At 53.6% G+C, this 22,937-nt stretch overlaps 2 protein-coding genes across 4 annotated transcripts in view; one reads left to right on the plus strand and one right to left on the minus strand.

Moving 5' to 3' along the window:
* Positions 1–115: 115 nt before the first annotated feature.
* Positions 116–2,397, minus strand: SRR (serine racemase). The gene is made up of 7 exons (XM_086763100.1): positions 2,210–2,397; positions 1,836–1,971; positions 1,483–1,586; positions 1,287–1,406; positions 1,097–1,171; positions 683–892; positions 116–402 (listed from the first exon to the last, which is right to left on the minus strand). The coding sequence occupies exons 1-7, from the start codon at positions 2,375–2,377 to the stop codon at positions 205–207; spliced, it is 1,011 nt and encodes a 336-aa protein (XP_086619226.1). The 5' UTR covers positions 2,378–2,397; the 3' UTR covers positions 116–204.
* A 134-nt stretch (positions 2,398–2,531) lies between these two features.
* The window catches only part of SMG6 (SMG6 nonsense mediated mRNA decay factor), a 112,477-nt gene continuing 92,071 nt past the window's right edge, over positions 2,532–22,937 (plus strand). For all 3 annotated transcript variants that reach the window (XM_086762981.1, XM_086762982.1, XM_086762983.1), the window contains exons 1-8: positions 2,532–2,643; positions 3,540–5,301; positions 6,889–7,081; positions 7,799–7,909; positions 8,388–8,494; positions 9,640–9,718; positions 11,050–11,160; positions 11,813–12,025. In XM_086762981.1, the coding sequence (XP_086619107.1) occupies positions 2,550–2,643; positions 3,540–5,301; positions 6,889–7,081; positions 7,799–7,909; positions 8,388–8,494; positions 9,640–9,718; positions 11,050–11,160; positions 11,813–12,025 (2,670 nt within the window). In that variant the 5' untranslated portion in view covers positions 2,532–2,549. The remainder of the gene's footprint in view (positions 2,644–3,539; positions 5,302–6,888; positions 7,082–7,798; positions 7,910–8,387; positions 8,495–9,639; positions 9,719–11,049; positions 11,161–11,812; positions 12,026–22,937) is intronic.

Here is a 22,937-nt window from a genome sequence, read left to right on the forward strand (position 1 = left end):
TGCTTTGCTTCCAGACCCCCCCCCCAGTAGCGACCCTTTGCTCTGGAACCAAGCAGCTCTGTGCTGTAGAGACCAACGCTGGCTTCCCTTATCCCTCCACAAAAACTTTCAAATGTTTGGGGTTGTTCATCTGTTTTTAGTAGCGCACAAACCAGACTGTACAAATTCAGTGAGGTTTCTGTTGTTCGAGACACCGCTCCGTTCTCATTCCGCTTTCCCAGGGAGGTCTGTGAGCCAGGTCAGGGAGCTCAGGTCCACGTTTCCCCCGCACAGCACGATGCAAACGTTCTCCACCTCCCGGGGGACTGCCTGGAACTGCTCCGAGAGCACGGCCGCCACTCCCACACCCGCTGTTGGCTCGATCAGCAGCTTCATCCTTTCCCACACCAGCCGCGTGGCTCGCTGTGGGGACAGAGCAGCAGCTGTCATCCCAGCAGCGAGTACAGGCTGCTGCGGAGGGCGCCGCCCGTGCAACATCGCTCTGCGGTGCTCTGGGAAGGGAGAGCAGAGCTTCCGCCGGCCCTTTCCAGCTGGGGACGGCGTGGGTGTTGCACAGCTGTGGTGGTGTGCAGGGCCTTGCGCTGCCCTGGGAGAGCGTAGGGGTGAGAGTGGAGGGGCAGAGCGCGGATGGAGGCGGCTGCTTGCTGGCAGCTACCGTGAGAAGGGAGCTGGGAGCCTTTACCTTGATTTCTTCCTCTGAGACTGTCAGGACGTCATCGACCACATCCCTGATGATGGGCCACGTGTTTGGTCCGATGCTGGTTTTAACCGCATCTGCGATGGTATCTGGCGGGTGAAGGTTGGGGGTCAGTTCCCCCCTTGCCTTGGACCGGTAACAGTCGTCCGCGTTGCGCGGCTCAGCAGCGAACACTTTCACATCTGGTCTCAAAGCCTGTGGAGAGCAGAAGCTGCTTGGTTTAAACTGGCACGTGCCCGTCGGTTGTTGCTGCACGTTCCGGGGGCCAAGCAACACCCCGTGCCGCTGCCGTGCAGACCCCAGGCACGCAGAGATGTCCGCAGCTGCTGCCTCTCGTGGGAACCCCGCCATTCCCAGGCGGAGATGCAGCCGTCGCTTCCCAGAGGAGCTGTTGCCTACCTTGAGGGCAACTGCTATCCCCGCAACCATTCCTCCGCCTCCGACGGGAACCACCACTGCGTTCACCTCAGGTGCCTGCATGGAAAGGAAGCGCGAGTGCTTCTGGCACCTTGCGTACCCTCTTTTTGCTGCGCCCCTGCCCCTGAGGAGCAGAGCCCTGGGCTGGGTCCGGGCTGTGCCTTCCCCTCACCTGCTCCAGCACCTCCAGGGCGATGGTGCCTTGCCCCGCGATCACCGCCGGCTCCTGGCTGGGGTGCACCATGACTCCTCCTGTCTCCTGGACCACGTGAGCTGCTCTCTCTGCTCTGGACTAAAGGGGAAAGTCCAGATGGGTGTCTCAGCCCAGCTGGGCTGCGTCCCTTTTGCCAGTTTCCTTCATGCCTTACCTTGTCACTGGGCTCACAGGGCACCAGCGTGGCACCGTAGGCGCGGATGGCGTCTTGCTTACAGCGCGGGGCTGTCCGCGGCACCACGATGTAGGCGGGAATCCCTGCGTGAGGAAAGAGGAGGCAAATCCAACAGCCAAAACGCTGCCAGCAGCTATTAGCGCTGCAGGAGGGGGGCCGAGCTGTGCCTATGCTAGCTCCCGCACGTGTTCGGGAGAGGGACGGCCCTGTTTATCTCCAGGGGTGGCAGAGCTGGGCTCCTGGAGCTGCTAGATCCAGGAACCAGCTCCGCGTTTGCTCCCCGCGCTTGCTGCCCGGCTGCTCTCCGGGCTGGAGCTCGGGGCACGCGTTACCTTCTGCTTGAGCAGCACAGGCCAGGGCCTGGCCGTGATTCCCGCTGCTGTGCGTCACGACAGCCCGTGGCAGCCCCACTCCAGCGCGCCGGCTTTCCTCCACGAGGCTCCTGACCGCGTTCAGGGCGCCGCGGATCTGGAAGGGGGGGAAGTGTAACGCCCTCAGCGCCGCCGCCCCACAGCCGGGCTGTGCGGGTGAGGGGGCGGAATCTCCTTCCTTACACCCTTCCCCCGTGCCCCGGGAAGGCTGCGGAGGCAGCAGGAGTCACGTCTGCCCGGAGCGCTGGCGGGTGCCAGCGGAAAGTGAGTTTCTCCGGCGCAAGACGCGACCTTCGCCTCTCCGTGCGCCGCCGCCGCCGCCGTCCTCCACGCACCTTGAAGGAGCCGGTCCTCTGGAAGAGCTCGCACTTGAACAGCAGCCGTCTGCCGGCCAGGCGGTCCAGGCTCCCGCAGGTGAGCACCGGCGTGCGGTGCACCCGGCCCCGCAACCGCCCCGCAGCCGCCCGGACGTCGGCCAGCGCCAGGCAGTGCGGCCCGGCCATGTGCGCGGCGCCGCGCAGCCACCGACCCCCGCCGGGGCGAACGCGCATGCGCGCGGTGGCGGGGTGGTGATTTTTTTTTTTTGTTTTTGTTTTTTTTTTTCTTTTTTTTTTGGCCCTACGCGGCCGCCGTCCGCCCGTCCCGCCTCCCCGCCCCTCCCCCGGCGGAGGGAAGATGGCGGAGGGGCTGGAGCGCGTCCGTGTGTCGGCCGCCGAGCTGCGGGACATGGTGGCGGCGCAAGCCCGCGCCGCGGCCGGCGGCGGACGAGGTGAGGAGGTGGCAGGGACCGCTGCGAGGGGGTGGTGGAAGCCGGGAGCCGCTGCTTGGGCCTTCCCCTCGGTGGCACCTGCCCGGGGGCGGGCCGGGCCCCTCGGCCGCACCGCCCGGCCGGGGCCGTACCCGCGTCCCACCGGACGCGGTTGTCGCCGACGTGAGAGAACGCAAAGGCTGCGGGGAGCCCGCGGCGGCCGGTGCAGGTTTGCCCCGGGATCCGGTGGGTCCCTGCCTCCTCCGGGGCCGAGCCCCTGGTAACGGCGGCTTTCGCGCGGCGCTGCGGGCCGGTGCGAGGTACTGACGGGAGGACAAAAGCCGAGGGAACGCGGCGCCTGACGACCCGGCTGCGGTGAAATGCTGAACGGTGCGTCGCCCGGGCCGCGTCCTGTAACGGGTTTGTGTGGAAGTGCAGTTACAGGGAGGGGCACAGAACCGTTACTGGGTTGTGAGCGGGGGGGGGGATCTCTGACACAATTGTTGGTGGAGCGGGGGGGCTGTCGGAGAAGGCAGCGCCTGCAGAGAGGAAGGCTGGAACCCGTAATGCTAAAACTTTATGCCCGGTGCTTGAGTCTTGCGTCCTGCTTTATCCATTGCTTTCTCAGCTTGCTGGCCCTCCCAGCAACACTGTTGCGGGACGTGTTTTGTACGTGAATCAGGCCAAGGATTTGGTCGGCTTTGTTATGCTTCTTACTTCCTACTCTTGCTCTGTGATTTCCCGTAAACCTTGACAGAGAATTTCAGGTCCGTTCTCTTGGACCTGCCCTGAGGGTGTTAGGCTCTTTGCTTTTATTTAATATTTCTCCTTGAATGTTTGCCATGATTTTTTTTTTTTTTTTTTGTCCTTAACTGATTTTTGATGGGAATAACTTTCTTCTGTCTGTTGTCCCCCAGAAAACATGAAGGAAGTGAAGGAGCCGAGGCATCGCAAAGACAACAGGCGCCCGGACCTGGAGATTTACAAGCCTGGGCTCTCCCGGCTGAGGAGCAAACTTGTGCCACCGAAGCACGAGGCCTCGGAGAAGGAGAGGAGCAGAGCTGAGGAGGAGAGTGCTAACGACAAAGGCTCTTTGGGAGGAGGAGCTCCAGTCCTGGATGGTTTTGTCAGAGATGATGACCCCAAACAGAATGGTCCTTCTCAGGAAAATGAAGAGACAGAGACTAAAGGTGGTCTTCAGAGCCGGGAGAACTTCTCGAAGCAGTCAGCTCTGGATGAGTGGTGTCCCAAAACCACCAGGAGAACCAAGAAGCCAGACCAGCAGATCTACCAGCCTGGGAAACGCCTGCAAGTAGCTGCTAAAGACCTGGCCCTGCAGTCATCTACTGAGGAAGTCACCAGTAAGGTGGAGCAGCTGAAATTAGAGAGAGATGAAGAGACTGAGAGAGGTACTGGAAAGGACAATAACAGGAAAACCAAATCGAGCAAGGAGGATAGAGAGGGGAGCCAGGCGGGGGAGGGAGTGAAAGCCTCGAGGGGAGAGAAAGGAAGACGAATGGAGCGAAGCGACAGGATAAGGAGAACAAGTGACGAGGTGATGCAGGGGAAGCTGGGCTCTACCAAACGGTACTCCCGCTCCGACAAGCGGCGGAGCCGATACCGCACCTGCAGCACGAGCTCAGCCGGAAGCAGCAACAGCGTAGATGGAGCCCCGCTCGTGGATGGGGTGGAGAGGCGGCAGGAGCGTGCCAGAGAAAGAATACGTCCTAGGAAGCAGCTCTCTGCGTCCTCCACTGACTCCCTGGATGAGGACAGAATTGACGAGGTCGAAGCATACGTCTCCAGCAGGAATTTGGACAAGAAAAAGCATTCAGAGCAGAGTCGAGCTTCTAGGAGTGAGAGCGAGTGGAGCAGCAATGGCAGGGAAGTCAAGGGACCCTTTCGAGTCACATTTGACAGCAAGACTATGAGCAGGGATATCACTCTGGCAGATACAGATAAAAAAAAGCCCCTGAAGGCGTTTGTTAGTTGCAATGACTCAGAGGCTTTGGAGGCGAGAAGTCAGAGCAGAGAGCCCCAAGGGAAGGGCCGTGGGATCTTGTTCCTGCCTGCCAACACAGACCTCTCTGCCAGCACCGCGGGCTCCCCCGAACCCGGTCACCCTGGGCCCAGGCTCCTGCCTGCCGGTGCTGGGAGTAAAGGCCCCCGGAGCAGGGGCCGAGGCGGCACTGCTCGCAGGCTGTGGGACCCAAACAACCCGGACCAAAAACCCGCTCTTAAGAGCCAGACGGCTCAGCTTCACTTCCTGGACACGGACGATGAAGTGAGCCCCACCTCCTGGGGGGAAGCCCGCCAGGCCCAAGCGTCCTACTATAAGTTCCAAAACTCCGACAACCCTTACTATTACCCGCGGGCCTCCAGCCAAGGCCCGCAGTATCCTTACGGCGGGTACTCCCTGCAGTATCCGATGGGTCCAAGCAACGGTGTGTACCCAGGAGCTTACTACCCCGGGTACCCCGGCCAGGCGGGGCAGTACGTGTGCGGCCCGCTCTCCCCAACTCCCCTGAGTCCCGAGATGGAGCAGCAGATGCGGAACATGCAGCAACAGGAGCTCAGCAAACTCCTCCGCGAGGCTGGGAACCAAGAGCAGCAGCTCAGCAATCTGCTTTCCAGAGACCGCATCAGCCCGGAGGGGCTGGAAAAGATGGCCCAGCTGAGGTTTGTGGCTGTGCTGTAGGGGGATATGTGAGTGGGTGATTTCCAGGGTGAACTGCTACCGGAACTGTTATCCAGGGAATGATGTCTCCTTGGGGATCTGGTAGACTGGAGATATTGAAGTCTCGGAGACTGGGAGATGGGGCAGTGGCTCGCTAGCTTTTGATGTGCTGGGGCTGTTTGTCATGTGCCAGTGGCATGTGAGTGTCGGAAGGAAACTGTGGGTGAAGATATCGTTTGCCTGGGCTGGCAGCTAAGCCATGGCTTCTTGTGGTTGTGGAATGCCTTGCCCACATCACAGGGACACGGGGGGGAGCAGGACAAGCACCCGCTGTGGCTCTTGGGTTCTTCTTGCTCTTGCTGGAGCAGGTCTCTTTCGATTCCAGTGCTCTCGTGTGCTTTCGGTGTTTGCTGGTAGACTTCTGCTTTTTCACCGATCCTCAGTTATCTACTGTCTGATTTGCATTGTGGGCTTCAGCGGCGACGACGGTTGGTTTGCACTTGCAAAGCGTTGCGAGGGTTCCTGATGCTGCGTGACGGTGACGGCGCCTTTCGGTGTCTCCTGCCTGTGTCTGGGTGTGCGCTGCCGGCCTGTCTGCGGAGCTGTGTCGGGGCTCTTCGATGCCGGTGCTGCTTCTCTGCAGAGATGTCTAATTCTCTGGGTTGGTGTTTGTACTGTCCAAGCGTGCGTGCGGGGTTTGGGAACTGCGGGGTGGGGTAGCTCTGCACTTTGCACAGGAACTCGCCACCATCCTTCTCTTACTCTGTCAGACTCTTCCAGGCATTGCCATCTGGCTTCTCTCCAGTCTTTACCGCCTATGCTGTTGTACTCTTTTCTGTAGGGCTCAAAACACTACAAGGGATGAGGCTGCCAAGCTTGTAACAGCTGAGGATCCCCTCTGCTGTAAACTTGCCCCGCATAAGGCAGAGCTGTTTCTAGGCTGCAACTATTCTGTTAAATTCAGGGAAGGAATTCTGCTGCAGCATCAGGGCAGTGCAAGCAAGCGGAATGCGATTTGTGGGTCTCTGAGGCTTTGTTTCCTTCAGGTGTGACGTTCTGAGCTCTCATTCATTTTTGAGGAAGCAGGGTCTCTGTTTCTGCTGTGTGTTTTGGTTGGATGGAAGGGAGGGGGGGATTGCTTTAATGGCGAGACCTCTCTTGTGTTTTCGTGTGTTTGTTCCTGGCCCTTTGTAGCCAGACTTTGTGCTCGGAGGGAGCAGAGCCTGGCAGTGCACGCTTTCTCTGTGTTCTTCCCTGCTGGGAGACACTTGGGCCTTGCTGTCCCCAGTGGCAGAACTGTAGCAGAGCTCTTTGCTCTTTGGCAGGCCCTGCTCCTTTCTGGTGCGTACGTGAAAAGGAGGTGATCCTTTCAGATTTGTCCTCCCGGAGCGGGAAGGATGTTTGACTACAGCAGCTCCCATTCCCTCTGGGAGGCGTTGATTTGCCGTAGCGTGCGAACTGGCTGAAATGCTGACATCTCGTGCTTGCGGGATGAAGAGCAGCAGGTGGCTCAGCGCGTGTTCCCTGGCAGCTCTGGCCTGGGACGGGCGCTTGCTGTTGCAGTGACCGATGATTGTGTTTCGCTGTAGGGTGGAGATGCTGCAGCTGTACGAACGGTGCATCCTGTTGGATATCGAGTTCTCCGATACCCAGAACGTGGACCAACTGCTGTGGAAGAATGCGTTTTACCAGGTGATTGAGAAATTCCGGCAGCTTCTCAAGGACCCTCAAGGAGAGAATGCCCAGGAAATTCGGAACAAACTGCTCCAGCTTCTAGATGAGGTAAGAAGAGAGAAACATCCCCAAACTGCACTGAACCTTTGGGTGGGATGGCTGGTGTTTGGAATGGGATGGAGTAGCTGGACAGCTTGCCTTCTTGATCCTACTCTTATCTCTTGTGCACGTATTATCTGTTATCTCCTTGTGCAAGGAGAATGCTCAGACAGGTTATGGTTCAGCGTGACAGGTGTAGGTCCAGGTGGACGTTTGTTCTAATTGAAACCAGACTTGTTTTAGTGTGTTCTGTGTTAGTAAGAAATTGATTTAAGCTAAAATGAAATTAACGCCCTGAAGTGGAAATAAACAGAAGCGTTCCTGGAGGTGTTTGTGCCATCTTTATCAAATTTGCTTAAAAGTCATTCCTTTAAATTGTGCAGCTCATTTTACCGTTTGTAGAAGTTAGGCTGGCAGATCCAGGAGGATGAGTTTTATAGAATTAGGTTGGTGGGAAGGGACTGCTGGAAGGCTTTGGTCCAACCTCCTGCTCAAAGTAAGACTCCTCAAACACTAGAACAGGTCACTCTTGATTTTTTGTTTAGTTCAGTCTTGAAAACCTCTGAGGCTGGAGATCCTCTGACGTCCTTGTTGTTTTCTGAAGAGAAGCAGCCCAGACTTCAGAGAGAGGGACCTTCTTCCTTGCACGTGGCAGGGATGGTGTGGCGATTTGGTGCTCGTCATCAGAAGGACTGTAACATTTAAGTGTGTGTGTGTGTTTTGCAGGGTACTTCTTTTTTTGATGGCCTACTCCAGAAGCTGCAGGTGTCGTACCAGTTCAAGCTAGAGGACTACATGGACGGGATGGCCATCCGCAGTAAGCCTCTGAGGAAAATGGTAGGTTGGCTTCCTCCTGGAGACTTCTCGTCCTGTTAATTGCATGCAGCGTGCTGAACTGGGTGTGCTGCCCTTGCCAAGAGGCGCTGCTGCCTGATACTTGACAGCGTATTGCCCTGAGCTGTGAGTGCAGGTGCAAGGGAATGGCTGGGAAGGGATCTTTTAGTCCAGCTCCGTTCCCAGAGAGATGTGTTTGTCTAACAGCTGTCCTCAAATTGGTCACGGGCTGAACAACTCTCTTCTGGAGAGTGATGGGATGTTGTTGTAAGAGAGGAGGTGTTTAGGGGATTGACTTGCCCCTACAAATGCTGAACCAGTGCCATGGAGCCTTGTCATTTCATTCTGCTGCCCTTTTCTGAGACCTCCAGAGTGTCAGTGACCTCCTCTTAGCTCTCTACAGTCCCTGTGTGCTCACCGGGTCTGCAGGTGAGCCAGGGCTGCGCGGGTCCCTCACGATGTACTGAACGCTTCTTTCCAGGTGAAGTACGCGCTGATCAGTGCTCAGAGGTCTATGATCTGCCAAGGGGACATCTGCCGATACAGAGAACAAGCAAACGACACCGCGAACTACGGAAAGGCACGCAGGTATTGTATTCACTGTAGTGCTGAGCGCAGCTCTTCCTCTGTCTACAAGGGAGGTATCTCATTTCATGCTTAAACTTGGCTCTAGCCAGAGAAGTCTTTCCATGCCTCTTTGTTGTATTGCAGTCCTGCGAAGCTGGAAGATGTAGCCTAGACTGTTTTGCTCTCTCAGACAGCAAACCAGCCGATCCAGTGATCCTCCAGCCGTCTAGTGTGGGAGTTGTCCCGTACCGCTCCTGCAGCGGGGAGGGTTTCTGGTGTTGAGGCTGGCAGAGTGAATGGCTGTTGTATTTTCCGGTAGCTTTGAGCTAGGGGAGGTTCCCATATGTGTCCCTATGTCCTGACTGCATCAGGAGTTACCGGCACTTGTTGCTTTCTGTCACTCTTGTTTTTCCGATGTTTCTTCTGGAGCAAAGACTGGAGGGGGAGGGCAGGTGAGCCCAGCATGGGAGATGGAGCCGTGCAGTCTGTGGAGGTTAGGAGAACAGGGGAGGGAAAGCTGCCTGTTTTGGAGTCTGTGGGTGTCATGGAGTATGCTGATATCTCAGGGAGGCTGTGGGGGGAGCATAACGGGTTTGTGATGTGTCTGAACAGCGTTGACGGATCCGTATAGTATGATGTAAGCTGGAGAGTGGATAATACAATTGAGGGAAAATAGAGGGGAGAATGGAGGGGTGAATGGACTGCCACGGAATCGATGCCTCTTCTGTTGGGATGATTAGGTATCTCGACAATATTGGAAATGAGCAAAGCAACAAGAAAAGCTTGGTCCCAGCTGCTCTGGAGCTAAAAAGGAACTGAGAGAGAAATGTTCCCGGAATAGCCTGTTCTCTGTGCCTGAGGCTGCACGGGGACGGTGCTTGCTGGACCTGGCTAAATGCTCATCTTCAGGCTGAGCCCAGAACGTTTCCTTCCGCAGCTCTGTCTGCCCCTCTCTCTTGTCCTGTGCCCTGACTGTGCTGCTCCAGGCCAGGGCGGCCTCGCTGCCTGTGCACGCTCTTGCAGGCAGAGGGCACTTGTGCAAAGGGCCTGTTCCCTTCGGGAGTGCCAGTGCTGCGCTGCGAGGGGAATTCTGCACCCTTAGCAGCAAAGAAGGCAACCTGATGTCCTTTCAGTAACTCTTTCTCTCTGGTTCTTCCCTTCCTCAGCTGGTACCTGAAGGCTCAGCAGATTGCTCCCAAAAACGGCCGCCCGTACAACCAGCTGGCGCTTCTGGCCATCTACACGGTAAGGTGCTCGTCGTGCAAGGATGTAGCAAGCGTAGGGAGAGCCTCTGGGCTGGCTGTGAGATTCCATCTGGTGGAGAAAGGCATTGTTTGGGGCAGTGCTTCCAGATGTCTTTTTTTTTTTTTTTTTTTTTAAAGAAAAAATGCTGATGGAGGGTGTGCTGTGTAGATTCCAGCTGCTGTGGCTTCAGGCAGCTTTGTTAGATACATGCAACTCCCTCAGGCTATTGGCATTTTGGGGGCTGTTCTGTGGGCTGTTGAGAGTGCAAATGTTTTAAAAGTGGGTTGTGTTTAAAGTTTCGCATGAGATTTTTGCACTCAAGGCCGTGCTGTCATGAGGATGCTATTTCTTTTTACCACATCGTCAGTGAACCATTAAGCGACATCCACACGCAACTTTCTTAGGTGTCAGTTTTGCTGGCTCCTCCAGCCGTACAAGAAAGCTTCCTTCAAGGAAAATTTGACAGCAGATCATGGAAGCATCAGGCTGGGATGTAGGAGCTGGTAGGGATCTGCCTGTTTGCAGCACTGAAAGGTGCTGGTTTAAAGCAGAGCAGTTCCGGACTGCACGGTTCAGAAGCACATTTCCTTCACGGCTGGGAATGACCTTTCTGACTCCCGATGTGAGGTTTGGAGCAGCAAAATGTCCTGGCCTCTGTGGCGGTTTGTGAGGCCAACAGCACGTAGGCAAAACCCCAAATGGCTGTGTGTCTTGGTAGCATAAAGACTTGGGGAGGTGCCTTCTCATGGTGTTCCCTGTGGTGAGCCTGGGGGAGAAAAGGTGCTGAGGAGTTGCTCAAGTGTGAGCTGCACAGCGGCAGGCTGAGATGAGGGGGGCATCCTGCCTCACCCCTGGCAGGGTTCTGGCAAACCCTTCAGTCTTCCTGGACCTCTGCTCTTTGTGAAACTCACGTGGAGTCATTGCCATGTTCATAGTAATGTCGAAAGGAGTTATTTCCTGAACTGTTAGGAGTTCAGTATTTACACCTTTGCCCTTTACTGTGATGTCTGCTGAGAGGCAGTTTTGTTTGAGGTCGATGGTTTCTGTAGAAGCCTTGGAGCTTCAGAATCTGCAGGCTGCAGTGTCACCTGCGCTCCCCGACCCTGGCAAAGGGCTCGTGCTTTGTGCTGGTGGTTGTAGGTAGCTGTGAATGTGGATGGAGGGTTCAAGGTCCTGCTCGTCATACCGTTTGTCGGCATGTCTGTCTGTCCCAGGCAGGACAGAGGGACAGGGCGTGTGTATTGAGGGACAGGGAAGGGGAAGTATGTGGGGGCTTGGCTCTGAATGCGCCAGCATGAGCGGCAGCTCTGAGTCTGGTTGTGTTTTTGCAGAGGAGAAAGCTGGATGCTGTCTACTATTACATGCGCAGTCTGGCTGCTAGCAACCCCATCCTCACAGCCAAGGAGAGCCTCATGAGTCTGTTTGAGGAGACAAAACGCAAGGTGAGTCTTGGAGCTGGGCTACGGGATGGTGCGGCTACCCGTGATGATCCTTCTGTACTGGAGAGCTGTGATCCAGAGAGGAGGGTGATGGTGGCTTTTGGACTTGGGGTCACCACTTAGCTGCTTCTAAGAAATTCCATACTGGGAGTCAGATGAGAGGAAGAGAGAGTCTTCAGAATAATGGTGGAACTTCTGCTTCTCCTCAGACTCCTTTTGGGACTGTCTGAGCAGCTGGACCTCTTGTTTCTGGGTACCAAACTGTAAAACAGCCAAGCTCAGCGAGGGCTGTAGGTTGCTGTGGTTTGCAGCGTGGCCTTGGCGTGTAGCAGGATCATTGCCTTGTCCCAGAGGTGCCCCACGAGGGTGGACTAGAGAGGCTGCAGTCTGCTTGTGCCTCAGAGGGTCACCCTGAGTCAAAGATACAGCATGTTGGCTGTCACACACTGCTAGAACTGGACACAGCTTTTCTTGTCCTGGGCAGCTGGAGTTGAAAACCTCTGCTCTGTCCTGTAGCATCAGAAGCCAAATTCTGGACCTGTAGTTGCTGTGGCTCTGAAGCAGAGGGAAGAGCTAATTTCTCCCTGTAAATAAAATTACATACTTCTCCTGAACTTTGATCCCTGGGTGATCAGAATCTGTCCTGTCTGCCCAGGCTGAGCAGATGGAGCAGAGGAAACACCAGGTGCTGGATCTGAGCCCCAGCCGCCGGGGGAAGAGCAAGAAGTCCACGTTGCGACAAGTTGGAGATGATGCTACGCGGCTGGAGATCTGGATCCATCCTTCCCACCCCCGCTCCTCCCAGGGCCACGAGTCCGGCAGGGATTCTGAGCAGGACAACAGTCTTGGGAACCTCAGCCCCAGCGACGTGAGTACTGCAGGAGGCAGCAGTTGGCGTTGGTGTCATGTGTTTGGAATGCAGCGGAATGACACTGGATCTGTTTTGCTTTCCTGTTGCTAAATTTTCCAGTATTTTGGCTTCCCCTATGGGAGCTGTGCCTGGGTCAGGCTGAGGAGCTGGTGACCTTGTGCCTCTCATGTTTAAGGCATGTTGTTACCATCCATTTCTTGGCAGCGCGTGCTGGCGTGGCTGATACGGAAAAGGAGAGGCACAAGCAGAAGATGCTGTGAAATGCCTCTGCCGAGGGCTCTAACTTGGGTGGGAAATGAGGTCAGATGCTGCAGACCAGGGTTGACAGTGACCCTGGAAGCTCTGGGGCTCGTTCTGGAAGTGGATCGCTTGTCCCAGTGCCAGATGATCAGGGGTTTGCACTGGGAATGTAGGAACCGGGGGTTTAATTTCCAGGGTAGGTGTCACATTTTTGCATTACTTGTTATCTGAGAGGCCAGACTGGTGCCTTTCTTCTGCAAGGGTAAAAAAATAATTGACTAACGGTCTGTCTCAGCCTGTGTGAGCTGTGTACCTTGCAAGCGGAGCCCGAGTGAACTCTGTTTGTCAGGCACAGGAATGCAGGCGAAGGCAGTGGTGGTTGGGAGCTCATCCTCCAGGAATCCTTGCACTGCTTTGGCACATGCGGCTCTGAAGAGAACTTGCCAGGGAGCTCTGGGCTGCCTGTCTGTCCTAAAATGGCTGTTAAGGATGTGAGTTTAGCAGAACTGGGAAGACCTTCTCCGCATACTGTGGGGCCCAGAGCTTCTCAGACACGATTGCATTTTTATAAGTAGTTTGTGACTTCAGCTGGGTGGAACTGGGGTGAAGTCCTGGAGCTTTGAAAGATAAGCTCTGGCACATTGCTGCAGCATTTTTGAGATGTGACTGCCCTTGGTTGTTTTCCTTCTCCTCAGCTTCTCTTCTGGAGACCTTTGCTTCCTCAGCATCAGTGAAAGGAACGTGCCAAGCTTTAGCCTCTCCATAAATCATTGATGAAGATGCTTTGACATAAGATGCTGTGAGTGTTTTTGAGGCACTGGGAGTTTCTCTTTTGCAGGGCTCCCCTCTGGGGTGGTGTAACCACCAGCAAAGCAGAGGGCAGTGATGTCTTGTTTATAGTGCAGCGCTGTTTGCTAGGGCTTGTCCTGGGTCTGATCACTGGGGGGCTGTGCTCTCTGAAGTGCAGGTGGCCGTACAGATTGTGTGTCTGATTACCACCATTAGTCTTGGTTTCTTCGTCTGTTTGAAATGTTGGCTCGTGGAAAGCTTTTCCCACTAATACAGAGAGGCTGCGTGATCAGAAATACAATGGCAAAAGGGCAGGGGGAGCTGAGGGCACGGGTTCGGGCGCTGCTGGTTTTGGCAGCCAAGGTATTTGTGCTTGAGCTGCCTGCTGAGGGGCACCACTCCACTTGTGTTGGCACAGCTGCTCGCGGGGCTGTGCCGTGGCCGTATCACCAAACTTACCCGGATTAAAAATAACCAAATGAAAGGGAAACCTTAACTCTGTGTTGCTGCCAAGGATACCGTGAAGCTGTGGGCTGGATAAAGACAGCAGCTCTTCGGGGAGCTCTGGCCTCTGTGCTCCTTGAAGCCGTAGCCTCTTATCCTTTTCCTCGCTGCATCTCTGGGTGGTTTGCAGCTCCTTCTCTGGAAAGGAGCTCAGCAGTCCGTGCGTTGCCACTGTGTGGCACTGTTTGGCCTCGGAAGGGCCCTGCCTGCGCCAGGGGCGGGCGGCAGCCCTCATCCTGGCAGCACCTCTGCCCCGCATCCCCGGGGCGGGCGGAAGGGAACGGCTCTTCTCCCAGGGGGATGTGTGCCAGTGCTTACGTGTCGTTTTGGGGAAATGAGTCTAAACCGTGTCATTGCCTCCTTGGTCCCTTCCTTGCCAGCTTTAGCCCTTGAAAAGGCTGAGGCAAGCCATGTTCTTTCATTTGTACTGACAGCTGTGCACTGCAGGTAGCTCCTCAGGCATCCATCTTTATGGCAGCTCTTTCTGAGCCGGACAAGGGAATTTTACAGGGTAGAAGATGAAAATGTTCAGCTTGCAGAAGCAGATATATAACACCGCAAGTGTAGGCCCTACCAGCTCTGGATGCGCACAGGGCAGAGGCGTGGGAGAGTGACTACTTCTACCCTTCCAGAGGAGGCAGTTGGTTCAAATCCAGCCCAAGGCAAAGATGACTGGTGTTTTTACTGCAGAGGTGCTGTCTGTTTCACAGGTGACAAGAAATTGTTTTCTGTCCTCAGTGGTCGCTTTCTTCATAGTGTGGGCGGTCAGGTGCCAGTCCTGGTGGTGTGGCATGTTTGGCAGGGAGATGCTGAACGATTACTCTCCCAGGACCTGCTGACATGGATGCTGTCCGCACCAGCAAGCAGAGTCTGCTGAGCACATCCTTGTGCGTCTCTTCTCAGTGCTGACTTTATTTTTCCTTCTGCAGCCCTGTGTGAAGACAGAAACATCATTACTTTATTTCAGGGATAGGAGTTAGTGAAATGTGACGGTGAGTCTGCAGAGGGCCAGCTCACACTGCGGCCGTTGCTGTGACAAGGAGAGGTGGCACGCAGTGCTGGCAAAGTGCCCTGGCACTGTGTGTTTAGGTGGAGGCTTGGCATAGCTGCGTCTTTTGCAGTTTGCTCCATCGCGTTTTCTAGGAAGGTGCAGAACTGGAAGTACGTACCATCTGTCCACACCGAGGGGCACACGTCTCGTTTGGCCTCTTCCTCAGTAACTGGATTTGCCACTGCTGGCATGGAGGGCGTGGGACGATTTCAAAGCAAGCTGAAGAAGTGTTTGGGTTGCAGCCTGGCTGTTTTGTGCTTAGAGTTATGTCCGTTATGCCTGCAGCCTTTTGAGGTTTCGTTCTGTGAATCGCTGTTCTCTGTGGTCTCTTGTACATTGCATTTCTAGGTGTGCGATGGCAGGAGAGTCCAGGCTGACCCAGGGCCCTGCTTACCTGACAGTATCAGATCACTTCACGTGGGATTCCATAAGAAATGCAAAAAAGGAGACTGAACCAACGAGCAGCTGTATTCCTTTTTAAAAACAGCTGGGTAGGACAAAGGGAGCTGAAGAGCTGAGTCTTTGCCATTTCTTTGCCGCCGCTGGTTTCGTTTGCCGTGGGTCTGTATTGATCTTAAATCTGATAGTACCATATGCAGCCTACTGCGCAGACTGTGACTTGGTAAAGTAAACAGGGCAAACGTGCTGTCAGTCTCTTGAGAAAGTGTTAATATTACGCTGGGTTTGAGATTTTAATCGCCCCTGTCAGGAAATGCTGAGTTAAGGTTCCCACAGTTGCTATTGCCTGCTGCCTGTGCTCTGCAGTAGATACTTCCTTGTGTTATCAGGCAGCATGCGTGCGCTAATAAAGATTACTCCATGGCTGCAGCTAAGATTAGGGAAGAGAGGTTTTCCCTTGGCACAACAGTAATTGAATAATACTTCTCTCCAGATGTCTGAATACTTCAGCATCATTAAAGAATTAAGTCTCCCTAGCCTCTTTGTGAGAGGTCAGTCTTGTAGAGCCGTCAGAAGTTTGGTAGGGCCACCCAAAAAGCTCACAGGAAAGCTAAGGCCGGGGTCAAGATCTGCACTGGCTGGAGGAACCTTCCTGTTTCCCCCCAGCCTACTGGTTAGGAACAGAGGTGTTGCGTTTGGCTGGTGCTGGGTGCCCGTGGAGTAACAGCCCCTTTGCAATAGCGGAGAAATTGTGGTGGAATCGTTAGCTCTGAGGTTCAGAGCGGGTTCTAACTCCGTTTCTTTACGCAGGCTTTCTTCTCAGCAGCAGGGAACGTGGACAGTACATTAGGGTTTCCACAGGTGAGCAGTAAATACTACCAGGAGGTCTACCGAAAAAAAAGAGGATAAAGTTCTCTCAATAGGCCAAATATAGAGGGTTTCTTACTTTCGTGTTTCTGCTTTATTGCCTACTGTGCTCTTCTTTGGAAGCTTATTATACATTCAGGTGTCACTCTGTGCTGGTGCTGGGTGTGAGTACCAGGAGACAGAGCAGCGACAGCAGAGCTGGAAGCAGTGCGTATCTTTGGGTGCTTGTTTGCGTTTTCTTTCAGATGGGTGGTGCTGGTCTCTTTTGGACCCCTTTGTCTCCTTCCGTCTTCCAAGTCCTGGAAAACCAGATGAGTGCGAAGCACACAGGGAGATGGTCCTCTGCGGCTGGGTGAGGGCACTGTCTTCTCAAAGCAGCAGAGGTGGTGAGCTGTCCTGCTTTTTTCCCTGTAGGTCAGGATTCAGCTAACTGGGAGCTTATCCAGCAATGCCTGGTTGGGATGATCTTCACAACTTGTTGTGACTTGTTTCTTGCTTAGATGAGACATCTCCAGGGATTCTCAACTTCTGTCTTTCTCAGTTCTTCTTGCCTGCTTAGTTTTATTTCTTACTTTTCCTGCCTCACCTATGCACCATGGTGCTGCATCCACTTACACTTCTGCAGCCCAGCTGTGGTCCGAGGCTGGAGAGGGCGCTTTTGGGAATGCCTGTGCATCCAGGAGCACGGCAGAGTCCTGGGAGCTGCCTGAGCCGCTGCCTCAACAGGGGCTATGTGTCCTTAGCAAAAAGGGTCACTGTCCTAGTCGACTCCTGCACGTTTCACATCTGTTTTCCCTTGGCAGTATTTGTTGTTTCCGCTCTGCGCGCTTGTTCCCCTTGGGCAGCAGCTGCTCCGGTGACTGGGCTGCCTCCTTCTCCTCGCCGACTTCAGTCTGTGCAATTTTTTGTCGGGATTGTCGTCTCTTGGGCTCTGCATCTGGAGAGGGGTGCTTCTAGAGAGCAGTGAGTTAAAACCTCACGTTAGTCTGGTAGCAGTTTTGGTGGGGATTTCTTGGCTATTTTGCTCCATCAGCCTGTCCTTTGCATGGACCAGTCACACGTGGGAGTGGTAGTGACCTGTTTTCAGAGCTGAGTTTGCCTTGGTGTCACTACATGTGGTCCCTGGGAGCATCTGGTTTGTTGGAAGGTGGTTGTGGTGTGAGGTGGGCACCTGTGAGCCTGGCCCAACTTGGCTTGTGCAGATACACCACAGAGGCACCCCTGTTTACTCTCTTTTCTCACCTTTTTTAGCTCTCTTTTCTCACCTTCTAACTCTTTTCTGTTACACATGACTAGAAATAAGTGACAGGCAGAAGTGGAAGTGATGTATTGCTGTGATGCTGGTTGTTCTTCCATGCAGATGCGTGGGTAAGAGGCTGCTTGGGGAGCTCGCTGTTTATGGCGTGTCTGCCCCTGAGGCTGCTGTCGGGCTCGTGGGACCATTTCTCCGCATTGCCAGTGCGATGGGGTGGTTTTTCTCAGGACAGCGGAAGATTGATCTTTTCTCTTTCATGCAGGCTGTTCTGAATAATCCCTGCTATCTGAAGTACAGAGCTCCCTCATCTGCTACCTCCATGGTGTCAGGTGGGCAGAGTACTCAGAATGGTCCTGTTTTAGGAGCCTCTGATCTGGAAAATAAGTCCAGGCAGCTGGGGCTGTGCCTCTGGTTTGGATGGGGAGCGTGAAAGCTCAGGCGTGCCTGCCTTCCCCCCACTGCTGGGACATGACTCCCCAAAAGGGTGCCCCTGCGGGCTGCACACCATACCCTGGAAGCCTGTGCTGACTCTTGCATGCTTTCATGGTTTTTTTCACCCAATGCTGCATGCCTGCGCAGAGAGCGGAGGGACTGGAAACCACTAGACCAGCAGCGCTCAGAGATGCCCAGCAGACGTTTCTGCTGAAGCTGTTCCTCACACCTGTTAAACATCTGAGCCGTACCAGAGCGGTGACGTAGGTGTATCCCCAAAGGGAGGGGATACACGAGGGAGCATCTCCTTGGTTTTTCTCAGCGCACGAGCCGCTAGTGGAATATACACAAAGTCTCACAGCAAGGCCTTGGGTCAGTCTGCCGTCGGTGCCTTGTCGCAGAAGGCGGCTGTGTTGAGTCAGGAAGTTTGTTGCCTCCATGCTTAGGTGCTCTCTGGTACCTGACAGGAGCGATCCCGTCTGTGCTCTGTTGCATTACGGCCTGCCCTTGCTGTGAAGGGAAAGCAGTACTTCCCCTCCAGCCTCCTGCTTGTTGCTGTATTTTATCCACACCGTTGCAGCGCTGCGAGCCTCTGCTGAGCCTCCCTTGCGGCACGAAAACGAGCAGAGAAGCCCTCTGGGGTGGGAAGGTTAGGCGCTAGCAATCAGTTAGAGGCTACCCGTCCTTATTTCTCTCCTTTATCCACCACCCACGTGAAAAAGCAGCAAAAGACGTTGCATCCTTAATTTTTGTGCCCAAAGTGGGACTTGAGAGGGAGAAGCCTGGAGTTCCCTCTGCCCCTCCCAGCCATCTCCTTTCCTCACCCCCGCAGGCTTGCAGGAAGCTGTTGGGTTTGGTTACTCATTCGCGGAGGTCAGGACTGGGTCTGGGTTTTTTTTTCTTTGTGTTTAGGAAACGGTTTACAAACTGTTTTCAGCACGGGGGAGCTGGTGGCGTGCGAAAGAGGCTTCTCAGCCTCTTTACTGCTGGACTCACATTAATTCTCTGCCCTACCTCTTTTTCTGTAATCTCTTTCTTGGTTGGCAGCGTGAGTATTTCTGAGTGCTTTCCCTAGCCTGCAACTTCTCCGCCTCCTAATATGACCTCGGTCACCAAACCACCTTGGGGCTTTATTTTTACTCTAGCCGTTTTGTTTCACGTGGTAAGGTGGTTTCTTTCCCCTAGCAGTGAGAAGACTTCTCTGCGGAGGAAGTAAAAGAGTGCCAGGCTGCAGTTTGAGGCTGGTTAAACACTAAAACCACACTCCTAGCCTCTCTGGGTTTGAGACGTGACATTCAGCCATGCAGCTTAGCACTGGGTTTTTTTGCCCACCAGTTCTGCACCCTCCCTGCACATAACTTTTAAAGTAAACTCTGCTTTTTACTTTAAAACGTTGGTAAAAACCTTCTCAGCTGCAGTTCCTGCGTTAGCAATCCAACCAGAAACGCTGTTGCACCTTGTCCAGGCTCGTGATCTTCAGTGGATGCTCCGTGCTGCTCCGCGAAAGCTCCTGGAACTCGGCAGGGCTTGCAGAGCCTGATACCGACTCAGCCTGTGCATGCGTGCTGTGTAGAACCCACGTGTTGCTTTCCAGCGCAACTTGACCTTTTGTCGCTACCCAGAAAGTGAAGCCTAAGCTATTGGTAAGAGTTTCCAGAAGTTAGTGTTGAGATTCTTCCCCCCGCCCTCCTCTTTTTCTTTTTCAACCATGTTGGTGGTTTTGTTTAACTATGAAGGACAAGGCAGGGACTAATGTAACAGGAGTGGGAGAGATACCGATGTGTTCTCCTTCTGGTAATGGGCATCTGGTGCTAATGTGTGGAGAATCGTGGTGGATCAGAGGTGGGAACGCTACAAGGACATCAAGGACTTATCCCTGCGCGAGAGGCTCTGCTGTATCCCAGTGCTCAGAGAGGCTGCGGTGAGGGGGGTGAGGCTTCAAGTTCCAACAAGCTTCTCATACTCTAAAACCAAGTACAGTCCTCCAGAAACCGCCTTTCCCTGTCAGTCACTCTTTCCTCATTTCCTCTCCCGCTGGTGCTGATCAGCCAGGGATTTGTGTGTAACCAAACCCCCTCCTGCTGCTGCGCGTTAGTCCTTTCCCGTGGCAGCGCGTTTGATGATCCAGGTGCTGCAGAGTGGCGTTGGGAGGCAGAGTTTGCACTTCAGACAAGAACACTGCCAGAACTGGCAGTACTGGTGAAGGAAGTGAAATGCCTAACAGCAGCATTGGGAAACTTCCCAGAGCAGAGTGAAGGCTGTAGACAGTGACTTGTCTTGAGCTTTTCTTTTGTTAGTCTAACCTTGAACTTTGTCTGGAGTTGGCCCAGGCCAGCTTATTCTGCTGTCTATTGTACACTTTTTTTTGGGATGGGCACCTCATGTTCCACAGCCAAACCTCTTAATTCTGCCATGGGGAATGTTTACTTCTCTTCAGTGTTGAATGAGCCGTTTCCAGACGGGCTTCGTATCCACTGTGGAGGTGGGTATTAGGAAAGAAACTTCCTTCCGGAGGATCAGGGAGTGGAACCTGCTGGAATCTGTGTCATTTCCTCTGTCCTTGGCTCTACTCTTCCTCCCCAGCAGATTTCATTGCTATGTGATTCAAAGTGGAGAGGGAGATGCCTTCATGCCCTGTGTTATAGTGCCCACGTAGAAGTGAAGGCTCCAGAAGTACTCCGGGAATGCCGCAGGGTGGACAACCACTCCCAGGTTGTGGAAGCCTGGGGCACAAGCTGGGTGTGAGCAGCTGCCGTTATCCCTGCCGGTGAGCGTGGCTGAGAGAGCAGGAACGTGAGGATTGCGTGCGATAATCCTTCCGGAAGGCTCTGTCTCTGCTCGGCCTGTTGTCCAAATGTCTTCTCTATTGGCCTAACTCCATCCTAAGCCTTTCAGGGTTAGATCTCTAGAGCCTTCTTAATTTGTCAGATTATCTCCCTCCTTCGTGTTTAATCCCACTAATAATCTACTGCGGAGTAAGGAAGAAGGCTGACAACACCCTGAGCTACGTTAACAGGAGATCTCTAGGACTCACGACACGTTTCGTGGTGTCGGTTTTCTATTGCAGGAAGGGGATGCTGTTTACTCCTGGCAAACAGTATGTGTTGGAGTATAAACTGCTTTTTGCTGGTTGGGGCCGCTTCAGTGCGCGGTACGTGGCCTCTGCCTTACCTGCTGGACAAAGAACGGCTCTGCCTGGGCCGTCTCCCTTAACCAGATGCAGCCTTGAAGAGCTGAGCGTGTATCCTAAACGACCTGCAGCACCAGAGCCAATTTCTGAAAAGTTTCGTGTTGAAAGTTAACTCGATATCTCAGCTGAGGGCTCTCTGGCGTGGTTGCATCGATTCATAGAGTTTATGGCCAGCAGGGACCATTAGATCATCTAGTCTGATCTCCTGTATATCACAGGTCCTTGAATTTCACCCTGCTGCTCCTGCATGAAGCCAAATAACTTGTGTTTGGCTAACGCAAAACTTCCAGAATGACATCCAGTCTTGAGAATCCACCCTTTTCCTGGGGAGTTCATTCCAGTGATAATTGCACTGGTTCTGGAACACTGATACCTTCTTTCCAGAGTGAACGTTTCCAGTTTGTTCTTGTGCTTTGCTCTTCTGTGAGCGTGAAGAGCCCTTAAGTACCACAGAGGCACTTTGCACCCTGCAATCACATCGCCTCCCAGTCTTCTTTGGCACACTAAACAGATCAAGCTGTTTAAGTTTTTCACTGCAAGACACAATTTTTCACCTTTGAATCACTTTTATGGCCGGTTTTTGGAGCCTTTCCAATTTTTCAGCATCCTTTTGAAAATAAGGGCACCAGAGCCGGTTGCAGTGTTTCAGTGTCGGCCTCACCAGGGCTGTGTGTCGATGTGAATGTGCTGTCCGGTGCCTCTAAGGGATGCGTTAACTCTTTTTACCGGATGTTGCCTTGGGGACTTAGCCGCTGCGGTCCCTAGAGCCTTTCTGGAGAGGCTGCCTCGGGCATGGTCTCCTGGACACAGAGTTTTATAGGATCCCGGATGCACAACGTGACGTTTGATGCTGGAAAGCCCCAGATTTTGAAGCGATTGCAATAACCTCGTGTGAACGCGCTGTAGCCATCGTTACTGCTCCGTTGGCCTTCGTGTCGCGGGCAGTTTGACAGCAGAATTTTCTTTCAGCTCGTTGATTAAAAACGTTGCCAGTCAGTCTCTACCAACCCCTTTCCATCCGGTTCAGTGAGGGTCTCTGAAGACCGCTGCTTTTTAAGAGGTTACTTCATCAGTTTTAAATCTAATTAATGGTAATATTTTTTAAATTGCATATTACTAATTCAGAGAAATCCAGCTTAGATGCAGGTTTGGTTCAAAAGGAAGTAACATGCATGTAAAGATTCTGTTTTACTTGTTTTCCTTAAATTGAAAGTTCCACTAAGAAATTAGTTATTAAAAAAATGTTAAATTTATTTATAGGTCAGATGTTTGTTTCGGAGCCGGTGAAGTCACCCCTGCTTGACTTTTACATTACTGCAGTGCACGATTTTCTTGCTTACGTTCCTCATCCCGCCTCTCCCAGCAGTGATGAAGGGGAAAATCAAAAGCTCATTGGTTTTGCCAGGGGGGTTCCTGAATGCCGCTTTTTCTCTTGCTGGGTTGCTGACTTGTAACTCTTATAGCCGTGAGATGTGTCCTGGAGCTGTAGCTGCTGCACTGCAGAAGATCAGGAAGCTGCAAGGTCCCTTTACCTGTAAATGAATTTTGAATGCCTCAAGGCCACGGTACGTCAGGATTATTCCCTCTTTCTGCCACGTCACAGCAAATTGGATTTTATGTTTGTGCAGCGTCTGATGTCGAGTATCAGGATTCTCACTGGGGTTGCTACTAATGCGGTAGAAATTAATCCGGTTCAGGGCAGGACATGGACTGCTAAACAGAAACCCGCGCTAGAACACGTGGCAAGGAGCCGCCAAGGCGAGCTCGGTATCCATGTGTGGTTGCAGGTGGTATATGAAGAGGAATGATGATGGTAATTAGCCCAGCTGGAATTTGCCCACAGCTCTGTGGGTACCTTGTAAATACTGCAAAAATGCCAGATAATCTTAATAGCCCTTTTGTCTCCTCTCCTTTATGTAGGTAGCCGTTTGCACAAAACACTTTCCACCAGCGCTTTGTTGTGTTTGCACCTGTAAGAGTAAAAACCTCCTCCCGATACCTTGCCAGTCGAGTCCACTGCGGCATCTTGGGCTTTTCAGGAAGCTCTGTGTCAGTGCTCGGTGTTATTTCAGCGAGATAACTGCCGTGGAGAACGCCGGTCAGAGCTGTGCCTTGCAGGTTTGGGATGGTGTGGGATAAAGGCTCGGGCTCATATTCGTAAGGCTGTCTCCAGGGGAGGTAG

This window comes from Chlamydotis macqueenii, chromosome 19 (genome assembly GCF_036417535.1).
Source record: "Chlamydotis macqueenii isolate bChlMac1 chromosome 19, bChlMac1.mat, whole genome shotgun sequence".
NCBI classification, from domain to species: Eukaryota; Metazoa; Chordata; class Aves; order Otidiformes; family Otididae; genus Chlamydotis; species Chlamydotis macqueenii.

Excerpts from the sequence above, each read along its gene's own strand:
- SRR (XM_086763100.1), bottom strand. The coding sequence starts at position 2,377 with ATGGCCGGGCCGCACTGCCTGGCGCTGGCCGACGTCCGGGCGGCTGCG. Across the intron at positions 1,972-2,209 it reads AGAGGACCGGCTCCTTCAAG|ATCCGCGGCGCCCTGAACGC; the intron begins GTGCGTGGAGGA and ends CCCCCCTTCCAG. Across the intron at positions 1,407-1,482 it reads CCTGTGAGCCCAGTGACAAG|TCCAGAGCAGAGAGAGCAGC; the intron begins GTAAGGCATGAA and ends TTTCCCCTTTAG.